Source organism: Mucor velutinosus, assembly GCF_035048745.1.
Source record: "Mucor velutinosus strain NIH1002 chromosome Unknown tig00001564, whole genome shotgun sequence".
NCBI classification, from domain to species: Eukaryota; Fungi; Mucoromycota; class Mucoromycetes; order Mucorales; family Mucoraceae; genus Mucor; species Mucor velutinosus.
In genome coordinates this window covers 2,536,848-2,555,509 of record NW_027041906.1, presented here as the reverse complement: position 1 = coordinate 2,555,509, position 18,662 = coordinate 2,536,848, and the positions used below count along the sequence as shown (strand labels likewise).

At 37.9% G+C, this 18,662-nt stretch overlaps 7 protein-coding genes across 7 annotated transcripts; 5 read left to right on the top strand and 2 right to left on the bottom strand.

The window, feature by feature from the left end:
* Positions 1 to 1,303: 1,303 nt before the first annotated feature.
* On the top strand, positions 1,304 to 2,044 carry ATC70_011134 (uncharacterized protein; the record flags this gene model as incomplete). The annotated part of the gene is made up of 2 exons (XM_064830332.1): positions 1,304 to 1,450; positions 1,502 to 2,044. The coding sequence occupies 2 exons, from the start codon at positions 1,304 to 1,306 to the stop codon at positions 2,042 to 2,044; spliced, it is 690 nt and encodes a 229-aa protein (XP_064682834.1).
* A 598-nt stretch (positions 2,045 to 2,642) lies between these two features.
* On the top strand, positions 2,643 to 3,575 carry MPH1 (3'-5' DNA helicase; the record flags this gene model as incomplete). Its single annotated transcript, XM_064830331.1, has 2 exons — positions 2,643 to 2,981; positions 3,033 to 3,575. The coding sequence occupies 2 exons, from the start codon at positions 2,643 to 2,645 to the stop codon at positions 3,573 to 3,575; spliced, it is 882 nt and encodes a 293-aa protein (XP_064682833.1).
* A 598-nt stretch (positions 3,576 to 4,173) lies between these two features.
* On the top strand, positions 4,174 to 5,106 carry KRE5_13 (killer toxin resistant protein; the record flags this gene model as incomplete). The annotated part of the gene is made up of 2 exons (XM_064830330.1): positions 4,174 to 4,512; positions 4,564 to 5,106. 2 exons carry the CDS (start codon positions 4,174 to 4,176, stop codon positions 5,104 to 5,106), a joined length of 882 nt encoding a protein of 293 aa, XP_064682832.1.
* Positions 5,107 to 5,704: 598 nt separating this feature from the next.
* ATC70_011131 (uncharacterized protein) lies at positions 5,705 to 6,637 on the top strand (the record flags this gene model as incomplete). The annotated part of the gene is made up of 2 exons (XM_064830329.1): positions 5,705 to 6,043; positions 6,095 to 6,637. 2 exons carry the CDS (start codon positions 5,705 to 5,707, stop codon positions 6,635 to 6,637), a joined length of 882 nt encoding a protein of 293 aa, XP_064682831.1.
* Positions 6,638 to 7,235: 598 nt separating this feature from the next.
* ATC70_011130 (uncharacterized protein) lies at positions 7,236 to 8,168 on the top strand (the record flags this gene model as incomplete). Its single annotated transcript, XM_064830328.1, has 2 exons — positions 7,236 to 7,574; positions 7,626 to 8,168. The coding sequence occupies 2 exons, from the start codon at positions 7,236 to 7,238 to the stop codon at positions 8,166 to 8,168; spliced, it is 882 nt and encodes a 293-aa protein (XP_064682830.1).
* Positions 8,169 to 8,605: 437 nt separating this feature from the next.
* Positions 8,606 to 9,867, bottom strand: ATC70_011129 (uncharacterized protein; the record flags this gene model as incomplete). The annotated part of the gene is made up of 2 exons (XM_064830327.1): positions 8,606 to 8,914; positions 8,974 to 9,867. 2 exons carry the CDS (start codon positions 9,865 to 9,867, stop codon positions 8,606 to 8,608), a joined length of 1,203 nt encoding a protein of 400 aa, XP_064682829.1.
* Positions 9,868 to 9,916: 49 nt separating this feature from the next.
* ATC70_011128 (uncharacterized protein) lies at positions 9,917 to 10,243 on the bottom strand (the record flags this gene model as incomplete). Its single annotated transcript, XM_064830326.1, has 1 exon — positions 9,917 to 10,243. The coding sequence occupies one exon, from the start codon at positions 10,241 to 10,243 to the stop codon at positions 9,917 to 9,919; it is 327 nt and encodes a 108-aa protein (XP_064682828.1).
* Positions 10,244 to 18,662: the final 8,419 nt, after the last annotated feature.

Genomic DNA, 18,662 nt, shown 5'->3' with positions numbered 1-18,662 from the left:
TGATCTTATTCAAATAAGTCTTTTCTTGTTTTTGTGATATCGAACATTTTTTATAAGCTACAAATAATAATCCTTTTGTTTTTTGTGCTTAACAGGCACCATCATACTGCACAGAACGGAGACAATTCGTGTGAGCCCAGGAATTGTTGACCTTTCCATCAACTTCTCGAATTTGGTAGATGTTGTAATCCAGATTTGTCTTCAAAACCACAAACGGACCTATCCAATTGAACTCCAAACCCTTCTTGAATTCATGCCTCAAAATGACATAATCGCTAACATCAAAAGTTTGGACCGTGCTGCTCTTGAGCGCAGCATACTATTGTTTCTTGCCCTTGCGATCCTGTAGTATCATCTGTTACTTGGCCTCAAAACGCCTTTTCTTTAGATCACGAATGCGAGACAGGACATCTTCAGTAATCAATTCAGGATTTTCTTCAGCCAACGGATCTATAAAAGGACGACGAGAATCACCAGGCAATACAGGCTCTTAACCATAAACCAAGTAGAAAGGACTATACCCAGTAGTAGTATGCTTTCGCACGCGACAAGAGAACAACGATGAATCCACATATTCTTCCCAAGAGTGAACAGGACCTTTCACATACTTAGTCAACATATGCTTGAATGTTTGATTCAATCTTTCACACCTTGAATTGGTGCGCGGATGGAATGCAGAAGTAAACATATGCTTGGACCTTATTTTGTACATACTGTAGGGGGAAAAACTGTCCCGTTCGTTCAAATAATCTTGACTTTTACCCAGTATATTGCCAAAACTCAGAAAACAAAGCTACCCCATACTGCGTTCGATAGAACAGCCTATAGGGATTACAGCAACATAAAAACCTTATGGCTGGACTATATTTTAATCCCAGTATAACCAGCTAAAGTGAGACGTGGCAAAAATGTTAGGTGGGTAATTCTAGATGATATAAAATGGTTGATATCTCTACTTCCAATAGGCGTATTGAAGAAATCTAAAAAACTACCCGCGGTATGCTCAGGATATTTAATATCCCAGGAGCACTCTAAAAGTGTAAAAGAAGCTAGTTTCTTCATGTATTTTCTTTATTTCTTTGCTTTCTTATTTTTTTTCAAAACTTTCATTTTGCCTGCTCGTTTAACACAAGATTTGCGCAACATTCTCCAATCTTTGCTCTAACGTGGTCTTTCGCTCTCAAAGATAAAGAATTTGTATCCAGAAGTGGGTAATTCTACCCTTACAAGGCTCAGAAAACTATATTGTCCTGACCCAGCTAGACCTCTTGGCGGAAGACCGAAAAAACTTGATGCTAAAACTATGTCCCTAGTGTCAAGAGGACTTCGATCAGGTGCTTTAGATAATCCCCGAGCAGCGCAAGAAATTTTAAGATCGATGGGGCATGATATGTCAATTAATGGCATCCACAAGTCATTGAGACGAAATGGACTTAAATCTCGTAGAAAAGTAAAGACCAATTTTGTTAGCAAGACAAACAAGCGGTTTCGATTGGCGTAGGCTAAAAAGCATAGGCATCTTACTATTGCTGATTGGCGTCGTTGGGTGTTTTCGGATGAAACAAGAATAAACCTTTGGGGCTCAGATGGTAATTCTTTTTACTGGACGAATGGTGGCCTAATCATGCAGTCGTATCAAGTCAAGTCTCAGTTGCAGGGAAATGACGGTGGGGTTATGTTCTGGAGTTGCATAACAGCGGAGGGGCCTGGTTATGGTATTACCATTATTGAAGACGCAATAAACTCGGGCCTGTATGTCGATATTTCGAAGACATCATTAAACGACACTCTTGAGCACTTTGGGAAGACACCATCTGATGTGCGATTTCAACAAGACAGAGCAACACCGCATACATCGGGTATTACTAAACAATGGTTCGCCGACAATGAGTTTAACCTAGACGAAATCATGGATTGGCCACCCCAAAGTCCCGATCTTAATCCCATTGAACATGTCTGGCATCTCCTAAAGCTTAGGCTTAATAAGTATCCCACTAGGCCCTCTACAAAAGAAGAATTAGAACGGCGTATTAACATTCAGTGATACAAAATAACAGAAAAAGAGTGCCAGAAATATATTGATAGTATGCCTGCCCGAATCAAGGCTGTCATCAAGAGCAAAGGTGGTTCAACTCACTATTAATGATTTTATAATAAAATGTACATTTTTCTATATTTATTTTTTAACCAATAAAATCATTGAATTTTAGTTTTTAAAAAAGTTATAATTATGTATAAATACTGTAGGGGGAAAAACTGTCCCGTTCGTTCAAATAATCTTGACTTTTACCCAGTATATTGCCAAAACTCAGAAAACAAAGCTACCCCATACTGCGTTCGATAGAACAGCCTATAGGGATTACAGCAACATAAAAACCTTATGGCTGGACTATATTTTAATCCCAGTATAACCAGCTAAAGTGAGACGTGGCAAAAATGTTAGGTGGGTAATTCTAGATGATATAAAATGGTTGATATCTTTACTTCCAATAGACGTATTGAAGAAATCTAAAAAACTACCCGCGGTATGCTCAGGACATTTAATATCCCAGGAGCATTCTAAAAGTATTAAAAAAAAGCTAATTTCTTCATATTTTTTTCTTTATTTCTTTGCTTTCTTATTTTTTTTCAAAACTTTCATTATGCCTGCTCGTTTAACACAAGATTTGCGCAACATTCTCCAATCTTTGCTCCAACGTGGTCTTTCGCTCTCAAAGATAAAGAATTTGTATCCAGAAGTGGGTAACTCTACTCTTACAAGGCTCAGAAAACTATATTGCCCTGACCCAGCTAGACCTCTTGGCGGAAGACCGAAAAAACTTGGTGCTAAAACTATGTCCCTAGTGTCAAGAGGACTTCGATCAGGTGCTTTAGATAATCCCCGAGCAACACAAGAAATTTTAAGATCGATGGGCCATGATATGTCAATTAATGGCATCCGCAAGTCATTGAGACGAAATGGACTTAAATCTCGTAGAAAAGTAAAGACAAATTTTGTTAGCAAGACAAACAAGCGGCTCCGATTGGCGTAGGCTAAAAAGCATAGGCATCTTACTATTGCTGATTGGCGTCGTTGGGTGTTTTCGGATGAAACAAGAATAAACCTTTGGGGCTCAGATGGTAATTCTTTTTACTGGACGAATGGTGGCCTAATCATGCAGTCGTATCAAGTCAAGTCTCAGTTGCAGGGAAATGACGGTGGGGTTATGTTCTGGAGTTGCATAACAGCGGAGGGGCCTGGTTATGGTATTACCATTATTGAAGACGCAATAAACTCGGGCCTGTATGTCGATATTTCGAAGACATCATTAAACGACACTCTTGAGCACTTTGGGAAGACACCATCTGATGTGCGATTTCAACAAGACAGAGCAACACCGCATACATCGGGTATTACTAAACAATGGTTCGCCGACAATGAGTTTAACCTAGACGAAATCATGGATTGGCCACCCCAAAGTCCCGATCTTAATCCCATTGAACATGTCTGGCATCTCCTAAAGCTTAGGCTTAATAAGTATCCCACTAGGCCCTCTACAAAAGAAGAATTAGAACGGCGTATTAACATTCAGTGATACAAAATAACAGAAAAAGAGTGCCAGAAATATATTGATAGTATGCCTGCCCGAATCAAGGCTGTCATCAAGAGCAAAGGTGGTTCAACTCACTATTAATGATTTTATAATAAAATGTACATTTTTCTATATTTATTTTTTAACCAATAAAATCATTGAATTTTAGTTTTTAAAAAAGTTATAATTATGTATAAATACTGTAGGGGGAAAAACTGTCCCGTTCGTTCAAATAATCTTGACTTTTACCCAGTATATTGCCAAAACTCAGAAAACAAAGCTACCCCATACTGCGTTCGATAGAACAGCCTATAGGGATTACAGCAACATAAAAACCTTATGGCTGGACTATATTTTAATCCCAGTATAACCAGCTAAAGTGAGACGTGGCAAAAATGTTAGGTGGGTAATTCTAGATGATATAAAATGGTTGATATCTTTACTTCCAATAGACGTATTGAAGAAATCTAAAAAACTACCCGCGGTATGCTCAGGACATTTAATATCCCAGGAGCATTCTAAAAGTATTAAAAAAAAGCTAATTTCTTCATATTTTTTTCTTTATTTCTTTGCTTTCTTATTTTTTTTCAAAACTTTCATTATGCCTGCTCGTTTAACACAAGATTTGCGCAACATTCTCCAATCTTTGCTCCAACGTGGTCTTTCGCTCTCAAAGATAAAGAATTTGTATCCAGAAGTGGGTAACTCTACTCTTACAAGGCTCAGAAAACTATATTGCCCTGACCCAGCTAGACCTCTTGGCGGAAGACCGAAAAAACTTGGTGCTAAAACTATGTCCCTAGTGTCAAGAGGACTTCGATCAGGTGCTTTAGATAATCCCCGAGCAACACAAGAAATTTTAAGATCGATGGGCCATGATATGTCAATTAATGGCATCCGCAAGTCATTGAGACGAAATGGACTTAAATCTCGTAGAAAAGTAAAGACAAATTTTGTTAGCAAGACAAACAAGCGGCTCCGATTGGCGTAGGCTAAAAAGCATAGGCATCTTACTATTGCTGATTGGCGTCGTTGGGTGTTTTCGGATGAAACAAGAATAAACCTTTGGGGCTCAGATGGTAATTCTTTTTACTGGACGAATGGTGGCCTAATCATGCAGTCGTATCAAGTCAAGTCTCAGTTGCAGGGAAATGACGGTGGGGTTATGTTCTGGAGTTGCATAACAGCGGAGGGGCCTGGTTATGGTATTACCATTATTGAAGACGCAATAAACTCGGGCCTGTATGTCGATATTTCGAAGACATCATTAAACGACACTCTTGAGCACTTTGGGAAGACACCATCTGATGTGCGATTTCAACAAGACAGAGCAACACCGCATACATCGGGTATTACTAAACAATGGTTCGCCGACAATGAGTTTAACCTAGACGAAATCATGGATTGGCCACCCCAAAGTCCCGATCTTAATCCCATTGAACATGTCTGGCATCTCCTAAAGCTTAGGCTTAATAAGTATCCCACTAGGCCCTCTACAAAAGAAGAATTAGAACGGCGTATTAACATTCAGTGATACAAAATAACAGAAAAAGAGTGCCAGAAATATATTGATAGTATGCCTGCCCGAATCAAGGCTGTCATCAAGAGCAAAGGTGGTTCAACTCACTATTAATGATTTTATAATAAAATGTACATTTTTCTATATTTATTTTTTAACCAATAAAATCATTGAATTTTAGTTTTTAAAAAAGTTATAATTATGTATAAATACTGTAGGGGGAAAAACTGTCCCGTTCGTTCAAATAATCTTGACTTTTACCCAGTATATTGCCAAAACTCAGAAAACAAAGCTACCCCATACTGCGTTCGATAGAACAGCCTATAGGGATTACAGCAACATAAAAACCTTATGGCTGGACTATATTTTAATCCCAGTATAACCAGCTAAAGTGAGACGTGGCAAAAATGTTAGGTGGGTAATTCTAGATGATATAAAATGGTTGATATCTTTACTTCCAATAGACGTATTGAAGAAATCTAAAAAACTACCCGCGGTATGCTCAGGACATTTAATATCCCAGGAGCATTCTAAAAGTATTAAAAAAAAGCTAATTTCTTCATATTTTTTTCTTTATTTCTTTGCTTTCTTATTTTTTTTCAAAACTTTCATTATGCCTGCTCGTTTAACACAAGATTTGCGCAACATTCTCCAATCTTTGCTCCAACGTGGTCTTTCGCTCTCAAAGATAAAGAATTTGTATCCAGAAGTGGGTAACTCTACTCTTACAAGGCTCAGAAAACTATATTGCCCTGACCCAGCTAGACCTCTTGGCGGAAGACCGAAAAAACTTGGTGCTAAAACTATGTCCCTAGTGTCAAGAGGACTTCGATCAGGTGCTTTAGATAATCCCCGAGCAACACAAGAAATTTTAAGATCGATGGGCCATGATATGTCAATTAATGGCATCCGCAAGTCATTGAGACGAAATGGACTTAAATCTCGTAGAAAAGTAAAGACAAATTTTGTTAGCAAGACAAACAAGCGGCTCCGATTGGCGTAGGCTAAAAAGCATAGGCATCTTACTATTGCTGATTGGCGTCGTTGGGTGTTTTCGGATGAAACAAGAATAAACCTTTGGGGCTCAGATGGTAATTCTTTTTACTGGACGAATGGTGGCCTAATCATGCAGTCGTATCAAGTCAAGTCTCAGTTGCAGGGAAATGACGGTGGGGTTATGTTCTGGAGTTGCATAACAGCGGAGGGGCCTGGTTATGGTATTACCATTATTGAAGACGCAATAAACTCGGGCCTGTATGTCGATATTTCGAAGACATCATTAAACGACACTCTTGAGCACTTTGGGAAGACACCATCTGATGTGCGATTTCAACAAGACAGAGCAACACCGCATACATCGGGTATTACTAAACAATGGTTCGCCGACAATGAGTTTAACCTAGACGAAATCATGGATTGGCCACCCCAAAGTCCCGATCTTAATCCCATTGAACATGTCTGGCATCTCCTAAAGCTTAGGCTTAATAAGTATCCCACTAGGCCCTCTACAAAAGAAGAATTAGAACGGCGTATTAACATTCAGTGATACAAAATAACAGAAAAAGAGTGCCAGAAATATATTGATAGTATGCCTGCCCGAATCAAGGCTGTCATCAAGAGCAAAGGTGGTTCAACTCACTATTAATGATTTTATAATAAAATGTACATTTTTCTATATTTATTTTTTAACCAATAAAATCATTGAATTTTAGTTTTTAAAAAAGTTATAATTATGTATAAATACTGTAGGGGGAAAAACTGTCCCGTTCGTTCAAATAATCTTGACTTTTACCCAGTATATTGCCAAAACTCAGAAAACAAAGCTACCCCATACTGCGTTCGATAGAACAGCCTATAGGGATTACAGCAACATAAAAACCTTATGGCTGGACTATATTTTAATCCCAGTATAACCAGCTAAAGTGAGACGTGGCAAAAATGTTAGGTGGGTAATTCTAGATGATATAAAATGGTTGATATCTTTACTTCCAATAGACGTATTGAAGAAATCTAAAAAACTACCCGCGGTATGCTCAGGACATTTAATATCCCAGGAGCATTCTAAAAGTATTAAAAAAAAGCTAATTTCTTCATATTTTTTTCTTTATTTCTTTGCTTTCTTATTTTTTTTCAAAACTTTCATTATGCCTGCTCGTTTAACACAAGATTTGCGCAACATTCTCCAATCTTTGCTCCAACGTGGTCTTTCGCTCTCAAAGATAAAGAATTTGTATCCAGAAGTGGGTAACTCTACTCTTACAAGGCTCAGAAAACTATATTGCCCTGACCCAGCTAGACCTCTTGGCGGAAGACCGAAAAAACTTGGTGCTAAAACTATGTCCCTAGTGTCAAGAGGACTTCGATCAGGTGCTTTAGATAATCCCCGAGCAACACAAGAAATTTTAAGATCGATGGGCCATGATATGTCAATTAATGGCATCCGCAAGTCATTGAGACGAAATGGACTTAAATCTCGTAGAAAAGTAAAGACAAATTTTGTTAGCAAGACAAACAAGCGGCTCCGATTGGCGTAGGCTAAAAAGCATAGGCATCTTACTATTGCTGATTGGCGTCGTTGGGTGTTTTCGGATGAAACAAGAATAAACCTTTGGGGCTCAGATGGTAATTCTTTTTACTGGACGAATGGTGGCCTAATCATGCAGTCGTATCAAGTCAAGTCTCAGTTGCAGGGAAATGACGGTGGGGTTATGTTCTGGAGTTGCATAACAGCGGAGGGGCCTGGTTATGGTATTACCATTATTGAAGACGCAATAAACTCGGGCCTGTATGTCGATATTTCGAAGACATCATTAAACGACACTCTTGAGCACTTTGGGAAGACACCATCTGATGTGCGATTTCAACAAGACAGAGCAACACCGCATACATCGGGTATTACTAAACAATGGTTCGCCGACAATGAGTTTAACCTAGACGAAATCATGGATTGGCCACCCCAAAGTCCCGATCTTAATCCCATTGAACATGTCTGGCATCTCCTAAAGCTTAGGCTTAATAAGTATCCCACTAGGCCCTCTACAAAAGAAGAATTAGAACGGCGTATTAACATTCAGTGATACAAAATAACAGAAAAAGAGTGCCAGAAATATATTGATAGTATGCCTGCCCGAATCAAGGCTGCCATCAAGAGCAAAGGTGGTTCAACTCACTATTAATGATTTTATAATAAAATGTACATTTTTCTATATTTATTTTTTAACCAATAAAATCATTGGATTTTAGTTTTTGAAAAAGTTATAATTATGTATAGATAGCACTAATTTCTCTCATTCAAACGATATATATTTCGACTTTGTATACAAAGAAATGACCAAAAACTTGTGCAAAAAGACAAAATTTTAAACGAACGGGACAGTTTTTCCCCCTACAGTAGCACTACTTTCTCTCATTCAAACGATATCTATTTCGACTTTGTATACAAAGAAATGATCAAAAACTTGTGAAAAAAGACAAAATTTTAAACGAACGGGACAGTTTTTCCCCCTACAGTATATCACTTGAGAATCTTGTTTAAAAAATTGGCACCACCATCACTGGCAACTTCAACAGGACACCCAAACTTCATCCCAATCTCTTCATAAAGGAACCTGACAATTTCATCAGCAGTAGCAGACTTGAGAGCACGAGCAATTGGCCAGTTAATAGCATAATTCACAGTCATCAAAATCCAACAATTTTCATTACTTGAAGTGGACAATTCTCGAATAAAATCAATGTGCCAACGAGCAAAAGAAGCAGGAGCCTCAAGAGATTTCATCGGAGCATGATGAACACCTTTTTTATTGCGAGATAGTAGTTGACACTAGAAATATCCTTACGCATGGAAGGGTACCAAACAAGTTACGTCATTAAATGATATACAGTGAGCTGACCCGAATGACCAAAACCACGATGAAAATCTTCAATGAGATCAGCACGACGAGCAAAAGTAATGAATTTCAGTTTCAAAACCTCTCTACCGGTGGCATCATGGTTCAGTCGATACAGCACATTGTCAATCACTTCAAAGTTGGCCTCCTCCTTCTCCAGTTGAGCACGCCACTTGCCCGGCCAGCCTTTCTTCTTTTCCTTGAAAAATATTGGCCAATCTTGACAAGGACCAGTCAGCAACGACGTATCAGAGGGTTGCCACACCTTACTCAGAATAGCAGTAGACATTTCATACAGGAACTCAGGTTCCATGGACACAGGATCAGGATCACAATCAGGACCTTCACGACGACTCAAAGCATTAGGAACGACATTATTAACACCCGTCTTGTAGACCAAAAACGGCTGATACATCTCAAAATCTTGCATCCAGCGAACCAAAAAACGAGGAGAGACCTTGCTTGACGACTTGTAATATTGTGAAGGACGATGGTTGGTAAACACTTTATGACCAGACCCTTTTGCAAAACAACGCCAATTTTTACACGCAAACAAGATAGCCAGCAATTCGCGTTCTTGAGTGGGATAATTTCTTTCAGCATCAGACAGCTTCTTGGATATAAAAGCAACAGGTTTCCATACATCGTCATACTTAGGATACCGTTGTAACAAGACAGTGCCTACCGCATAATCACTAGCATCACACTCAATGCGGAAAGAACGACACCTATCAGGCATTAGCAACACAGGAGCAGAAGTAATCAGAGACTTGACGGTATCAAATGTCTTTTGACAATCATCTGACCAATCAATCTTTCTATTCTTGGGACCAACACCTTTAGTCAGATCAGTGATATACGTAGCCACAGCAGCAAGGTTAGGCATGTACGTAGAGTAGTGTTGACAGAGATCACCCCATAAACTTACGCACATCCTACACAGTCTTAGGGACAGGCCACGAAGCGATAGCATCCACCTTCTTCTGAGACAGCTTGATGACTTGACCAGCAACAATATTTTGACCCAAAAGTATGATTTCCTTGCGACTGAACTTACATTTGGCTTTAGACATCACGCGACCATCTTCCTGTAGTTTCTTGAATAATACCATATGCAGATATTTCTTGTGAAATTCGAGGTCATTATCCTTTGTATAGATCAAACAGCCATCAATATAACATATTACAAAGTCATCAAGATACTCCAAGACATCGTTCATCAAATACAACATCCATTGTGCACCAGAATTCTTCAATCCCATTGCCATGACAGACCAGGAATATTGACCATATCTAGTGCTGGTCGCACTCTTGAGCGGATCAGATGAAATCAGTCGTTGTTAGTCGTTGTTGCCAAAAACTATACTGGTTAGATCAATGGAACTCATAAAAGTGACGCCATGCAACTGTTCTAGACATTCATCAATACTGATCTATCAGAATTACAATATCTGCATTTAGAAATAGATTGACGGATAATCGTACCTTAAATACCCAAGATGATAGTCATGAAGCATACCTTATAACAAAACTACTATTGAAACATATCATATAGCATAATTGCATCTATTACTCACATACGACTAGATCTAATGGGGCCCTACCCATTAGTTCCCATCACCTGTAATAATCCATTATTATAAATACCCACGTTATATCCATCATAATAAACGGTACTTTTTATGCTGATTTAATTTACATTCGTCCTTGATACATCAGATACGAGGCAAAGGCACACATTGAGCAACCCACTTAGCATTCAAAGTGTTAGGCAGAAAGTATAAAAAGATTATTATTTGTAGCTTTTAAAAAATGTTCGATATCACAAAAACAAGAAAAGACTTATTTGAATAAGATCAGACACAAAAACTAAAGATTTATTGATGAAGACAAGAGTTATTCTATTTATAATAAGTTCTGAATGCCAAAGTAGCAATTTATCTTGTACAACGCTTATCATATCTGGTGAACCTCAGCATTTAAATAGCTGAGATGCACTTCAATTATCATAGCTTGTCCATGTTGTTGCACAACACATACATATTATCTACCCATCTAGAGTACCTTAATCTTTATAGACAGTTGTAGCCCTTCTGGCACAACACAGATCAAAAAATTGCACCTTATATTGTTTCGAATAAAGAAGAGCTTATATTGTAACTGTTTGGATACCCTTTTATTACAAACACAGTATAATGTTAAACGACAGATCAGTACAGAATCAACTAGCTAAAATCCTTCGGTGCCTCATCCTCCGAGCCAATCATATGGCTTGAAAACTCCGCTGACCAAAAAAAAATTTTGCGAGGGTTTCCCCCTGTTTTGATGTGAGGCAAAATTTTAAGCTCAGCTATATATAGCAATATAGCCGCTGCTATCATCAAACTTCCCCCAGGTGCTAGAGCATGCCTTACTTACACCACCTAGCTTTAGATTCTGGCGTTGAGACCCTTAATCATCACTAAAGTAAGTAGCGATAACCAAGTGGAGGCAGCCTATCTACCTCCTAGCCTCGGATAGAGTCTTGTTGAGCTTCAGGGATAGGCACATCCATACAACGTAAAAAAGGTAAGCTTCAAAAGAAACATAATAATAAAAGAAAGAAAGAAAGAAGAAGCATAATAATACTATGTAGGCAAAAAAGAAACACTCATACGAAGGGAGTCAAAGAAAAGCATAACAAATACAACACCAAAGTTGTTCAAAAAAAAAAGCTCGTTGCTGTTGCAAGAAAAATGCATACATGAGCAACGCGCATGGTAGTAGTAATAGTCGGATGTAAAGCAACATGACACAAATACGCACAACTGCAAAAGCAACAGTGGTATTACAAGTTTGCGATACAACATAATGACTAATGTTGTTTCCTGTAAAGCTAAAGAGGAAACATTATACCAACAAAAGAAAAAAAAGAAAAAAAAAGCGCAACAAGGCAAACATCATGAATGCATTACCGCGAGAAAGGTAGCAATAATATAAACGTTCAAAGAAGTATTATATCATTGCGACCAGAAGAAAGAAGATACTTACCACTTACCACAGCCGCAGATAGACCAAAGAACAAGCATGCAACAAATACAGTAGACCGGGAAAGGCCATATTAGCAGCAGCAGCAGCAGCACCAACAGTAGCACCATAGAAAAACTAAAGAACGAACGGCACCAGAGAGCAGACAAAGACCAAAGAAGCAGCCACCAGACATGATAAACCAAAAAAAGCAGACAGCAGAGATAGCAGAAAAGTAATGGCAGCAGTACTCAAGTCAAACAAGCAAAAAAAGCTGTCAAAACCAATAAACAAATTCAATTATTAGTGTTAGTTATATGCCTTCCAATGCTCGTTATCGAATGGTACTTACTATATTCCACTTCAAAGAAGCAGCATCGAGTCTTTCTATCAGTACAATACAGCGTTATCAGAAGCTAGAGTGCTCTTATCAATCAAACGGTTTCTAAAACCATCATGGTTTGATACTACTAAACGCGTTTTGCAAAAAAGGGAAAAAAACGGGAGTATAGGAAAATGAGACGGCGCCCCATCCGTCGTCACAGCCAATATATTTGGTCTCAGTCCTCTGCCGTGGTAACCGCAACTGCTGCACTTTAATTTAAAATTGTGCAATGGGTACTTTCGTGTTCAAATTTGACTAAATTTCACGTTCTTTAAACGTTTTTGCTAAATTTAACTCTGAAAAGTGTCGTTGCTATATCTTACTTTCTAATGCATTTATAAAGAGTCAATAAAGGCGCATCGAATGATGCTAATTACATTCGGTTTTAAGACTGAAAATAATGAGTAATTTGCGAAAATTTGAAAACAATTTTTTTGCGAATATGTTAAAATTTAACATATACAAAACTCATAGAAAGAGTTTCCAATGTTGCATTCCATCTTTACGATCAGTTTGATCTGATATGTATCATAGAAAAAGTTTTCATTTTTGGGGTGAAAAACGCGATCGTTTGATTTTGAAAAGTTTTCCCTTGCTAGTACTCATGTAGAAACGACGATTTTAATGAATTTGCAATGACCCAAAAAAAATTGAGATAAAGCACCAGTAAGTAAAGCGCAGCCAAGAAGAGTTGTTTGGCGCTATTCCAAGCGCCCAGAACAATTTGCGGCATGAGTTATTCGTGTTTAAAACTAGTTAGATTTGAACAGAATTCGACCTGAAACAAAGATGTAGTGAGTTGCGTTGCCAGAATAGTAAGTAAATTACACTTCTTTCTGATGGCCCAAATGTTCTGCATTGTACTCAACTCAATTTCCAAGTAACAGGCGCTTTTATTCCAATTCCAAGGCTTAGATGGTGCTTTTTAAAAATTCGCGAATACGGTAATCTTAATATTCGGTTGTCAATGATATTATTCAAATTTGAATCTAACAGCTGGCTCAGATTGAATGAGATGCTTATCAGACTAACAGGATACTTTTGGTGGTTGTCTACAATAGAAATGCCATATCTAGCCGTAAAATTAGACAAAGTCTATCCTTGATGTTAAACGCTCTTGTTTAAAGAGAAATGGCTGAAATTGCACAGGCTGAGTCGGCTTCAGCACAATTGGGGAAGCAAGCAACGAAATTCTGTATCGAAGTCGAGCATGATACCTACAAGTTCTGTAATACAAGATTTGACACCAAGAAAATGTAGTGAAACCGGCTTTAAATGGTTTCAAGGACCTACTCTTCTGCCGAAAAGGTCAACTCCAGCCAAATTGTCCAAAGTCAATCGCTAAAAACTAGCTTTTGCTACGGTGGCGCATATAAAATTCTTTCTGTGTGCCAGTATGAGTCATACAACGCCCTGAATTTATTTCATAGACTTGATCATTACATGGACGTTTCTGTGCTGTTGTTATTAAGCAAAAACGTGTTTTTGCCACCGTAAACTCTAGTTTGGGGGTTGAAAACCCAACTTTTGACGGGAGGAAATATCGTAGTAGATGGCCCGAACGAGTTCTCATTGTATAAAGCAGCAGACATAGGGAAGCAAAATTTAGTCAATAGAGAAAAAGCCTGGTTGAATTAGCAGTTGCACCAATAATAGTGTCGAAACATACTGTGTGGTTTTTATATATATTGGATACTTTATACTTTGCTCGCCTAATTATTTAACAACCAATGTAGTAGCGACTGAACATTTGTTTATATGTTTGGCAGCATCTCAGAGTGGGCATATAACTGTTCTAATATCAAGTCTCCAGCATCAACATGGGGCGTGAAAAAGCAATCCCCCATCGCCCTCCCCATCCCCATCCCCCTCCCCCTCTTGCTGAAGTATACAACACAGCTTCAAATCTTTGCCAAATCACACGAAAGCAAGATATCGCCAAGCAGTTTTCAATATACAACGTTTCCTAACACCTAATCCATCCATCCATGGCTCGTCATCACTTGGGGTTAACAGGTTTTTATATGAAGCTCATCGCCACTCAACGTTGGTTTATTTCGAAAATCATCTATTTCTCAGCAATAAACCCCATCCAATCTAAAATCTAACCACTTCATCGCTTTTCTCGCTACAGATTGCTATAGGAACATGCTACTTTCAATGCTCTAGTATCAATCCCCATCTAATGAGCATCGCAATCATCATTGTCATCATCTTTGTCAGCATCAGAAAAGAATTTACTAGGCCAGCCTGCAGCAGTGCCGCCCATCACCGCTGTTATAGCCCATTCAAACTCAATTAATTTTTTCGGCTCAAGATTGGCCAAATTTTGGCTTTTGTCGATTTCTTAATTTATTTTGTAATATTCGACTATATAAATTGTGATGAACACCCTACTCTTCCTAATACGTTCTTGAAGTAGTTTTTAAGGCGCTTCCAATGGTGCTAATTGTATTAGATATTTTGAATGAAATTATTGAGCAATTTAATAAAATTTAAAATGAGGTTTTTAGCGACAGTAGCCATATTTTGCATATGAAAACCTCATAAACGTGGTTTCAGAAGTTGTTTTGGATCCAGAGAAACATTTTGAATTAATATATACCATAGTAACCATGGTACTACATGGATCGATGTGGTCCAGCAGATCAAGAACGAGCTCTTTCAACTACATGCCCAAACTGAAATTCACAAACAATTGTAATTCTCTAATCACAATTGTCATCTATCATCTGTTCCCGTCATCTATCGCCTAATCCTAAATATAATTGAATATCATAACAATTGCGCCCGCCTCTTGGTAGTGCCCTAGGGACCTACTTACACGGAGCAATCAATAAAAACAATTAAAAAAAAAAAGTACCTCATGCTTTTTGGCCATGTTTTTTTTTGGTCCCCACAAAGTTGAGCAAAGGTGTCAGAAAGTAATTCTTAGATGAGAGCAACTATTTGGTGCTATTCTGACAATCTAAAACGGCTTTAAACGCGAGAAAAAGCAGCTCAAATACACTCATATTTTGCTGTATTAGGGGTATTGAGGACTAAGAAATGGAAATACCTGTATTCTACTTGCCCGTATATGAAGTAGCTAGGTGTATATGGATGTAAAGCATCACATAAGAATCAGATCCACACATAATATGAAGGGTTTTCATATGCAAGTAGAGGGTCAGCTTGAACGTAGTAGTATTATGATAAGATACGCAAGGGCAACCGGTAGCTCGAGCTGTCGCTGTGCAGGTGGATTCTCACCGAAACGAAGCGAAGGTAGAGAACAATCTGAAGCATAAACACTCATATGATTAGTGATTATATATCAGTCAACAATCAGGGTTCTTCTTGTAACATTTTAGCTATGTTAATTTTGGGATATTAGCCAAAGGCCCGCGGCAGCGCGAGCCGTTTGAACGTACGTTGGTTTCCACCGAAGCGAAGCGTAGGTCAGGAAACCACCCGAAGTGTCGAAAGGCTCGCACAGTATAATGATGTTATTCGAAAATTGAATAAGGATTAAAACTGGTGTAAATTTCGACGGTACTTGTAGTTATTTGACAGTGCCACAGCAATAGAATCTTGATCTTGGATGAAGGATAATTGTATGAGCCTTGATTCAGTTAGAGAAGACTTGCTGCGGAAAAGCTCATGGACTACCAGTCAGGAACAAATAACAATGAGGATCCAGAATAAAATGTTCTTCGTAGTAGATTTGATGGAAGAACATTTGTCAGAATTGAGTCCTACTTTCAGGGACGATAGATCATAAGGCTACCACACTACTAAAGGAGCCAAGATATAGATTAGCCATTTGATGGCACCACTCATAACTTTATGCAATGTCTACATAAGGTGATATAAATATACGACGCATCTCTGCTCATGCTCAATCCCTATAATGTATTATACAATGTATAATACTTTCGCCTCTAAGATTTTATTTATGTATATCCTAAACATTTACTGTCCTTAGCTGCTAACGACACAGTAACGTAATCTCCGACATTAAATTTACGTGAAAGTGTATTGTATATTACATAGTTTATTAAAACACTGTTGCTGTGCTACAGTACATCACTAATCAAGGTTTACTCCATGTTTGCACTCTTATATAATGAAGAATACGTGAATTTGCTTTACCAGAAAGGCTGTCAGTACACAAGAATCAAAACACAGGGATTCAATTCAAGTTTTATTGTTCAGATTTTAAGGATATTTGAAACCTGAATGCGGTAATGTGTACCGCTAATAGTAAGCTGACATGCATTTTTCATTTATGATGAAACTGAGAGGGTGCAGTGAATGTAACTGCAACTTTCGCTCTACAGTGTACGACTATCCTGTGATACCTATCCCATCCGAACTCAAAATTAAATTCAACTGAACTGACCGTGTGCAGTTAGATATCCGAATGATAGTTGGTAAACACTCGAGTTATTGGGCAAATTATAGGCGCTAAAGCTACCATCGAATAGATGTTGAATGGTTTTGTGAATTCACCATGCCATCAAAGTCAAATACAGTGATCCTCTCTTGTTTGCATTTAGCGTTGTGCCTCTTCTTATCTGAAAAGGAAACTGTAACTGCCATGATGTTTTAAGCTGCAGCTCTAATAGGAACTTGTACGCCCATAGGTTTACCAGACTATTACAGTCAATGATTAAACATTTATAGAACAAAATCATTCTGTGTGCGATTCTAAATGACATGGCCATCTTGCTAAAACAATCGCCAGACAGCCGGGAGCGCATGTTTTAGTGGAAGGCGAAGCAAGATTGATCCAAACATACTTACATAATGGATCGATAAACCCTTAATTTCCCAACTTGATTTCTCAACCTGTTTCGTTGTAATGTCTGAACTCACATGCTTTAACCCCACAGCGCCCAATCAATAGTACTCCTGCTAGTAACGTGCGGGAACAATTCGTTCAGATCCAAGAAACAAATGGATTCAAGCTTCGTAGAAGGTCATTTTTTTCCCCTTAACATATTTGTGGTAATTTTACCAGGTGATTAAATTTCCAATGACAACCAGACATAGACAATGGTAACAAAAAAGGCTGGCCAGTTCTTGTATAAATGATAAATCAGTAACAAACAAACATTCTTTTTCAATTCGTCAGTTGACGACTGATCACACAAAACCTTAATTTTTTTTTTTTTTTATCTAAAGTATAGCATACCCTCAATGCCCCTTCCTCGAAAATAGGAAAAAATTTAAAAAAGTTAAACATTGACATTTCCACTGAATTTGAATGATTCACAATCTGTCTTGATCTTGATTCTTTTAGCAGAAAAAAAAAATGAAAAACCAAGAAACAAAGCTCGGCAATCAACACATTGCAATAATACAACATCTCACTATATAAATAAATATATAGAATACCTATATAATATATATAAAGTTTTGAGTTTTGTACACATCCGGTAAAAAACAAACTGATTATCAAAATGAATTTTATAAACGAAAAGTGTAATCTGCGACGAATCAGATGATCAAGATAATAACCCGCCCATGATTCTCTGATTAGTTTTTACCTGTTGATTGGACTGATACGCTGTAGCTTGTATACCATGAGCAACGCTTCGACCTTTTTATCAACTAGACCAATTGAATGACCGGTTATTTGGTTACCCAAAATTGAGTCATCTCTCGGTGACTACTTGTAAATCAACTTGCTATGCACATCATGGACATTATGGATGTGTAAATGAGAAGAGCGCCAACATAGAGTCCTTGATTACTTGCTAGCCCGAAACATGGATCAATAGCATGTTCACGAACGTTAGGCATTATTCTTTTTGAGCCTATCAGTTGCACAAAATGGGAGTGGGGGGGGGGAGAGTAGTAAAGAAGTTATCTTGTTTTTGGTTTGGAATCCAATGGCCTGTTTCACTCTCATTTCTGTTGTTGATTCAGGTGGAAAATAGGAAACCAGCGCTAAGCAGATAAATTCTGTTGGAAATGAAGTGTAATGTAGACATATATTTATTATGTCTTTTATTTATATAATACATAATATGTATATGGTAAAAGATGTATGATCTCTGAATTTTAAATGCAATGTTACTAAACTACTGCAGAGTGTAACGAAGAGACAGTTTGGGGGTAGGGTTTAGGAAGGAAGAGGAAAGAGGCGTGAGGTCAGTTTATAACCATATATAAAAAAAAAGCTATATAAACATCTGAAATATTGATACATCATCTTGCCCTTCTTTTTTTTTCTCTTTTTTATTCTTCTTTTTCTTCTGCTACTTCATCTGAATACAAATCAATTGTTTTTCTTTTTTCAA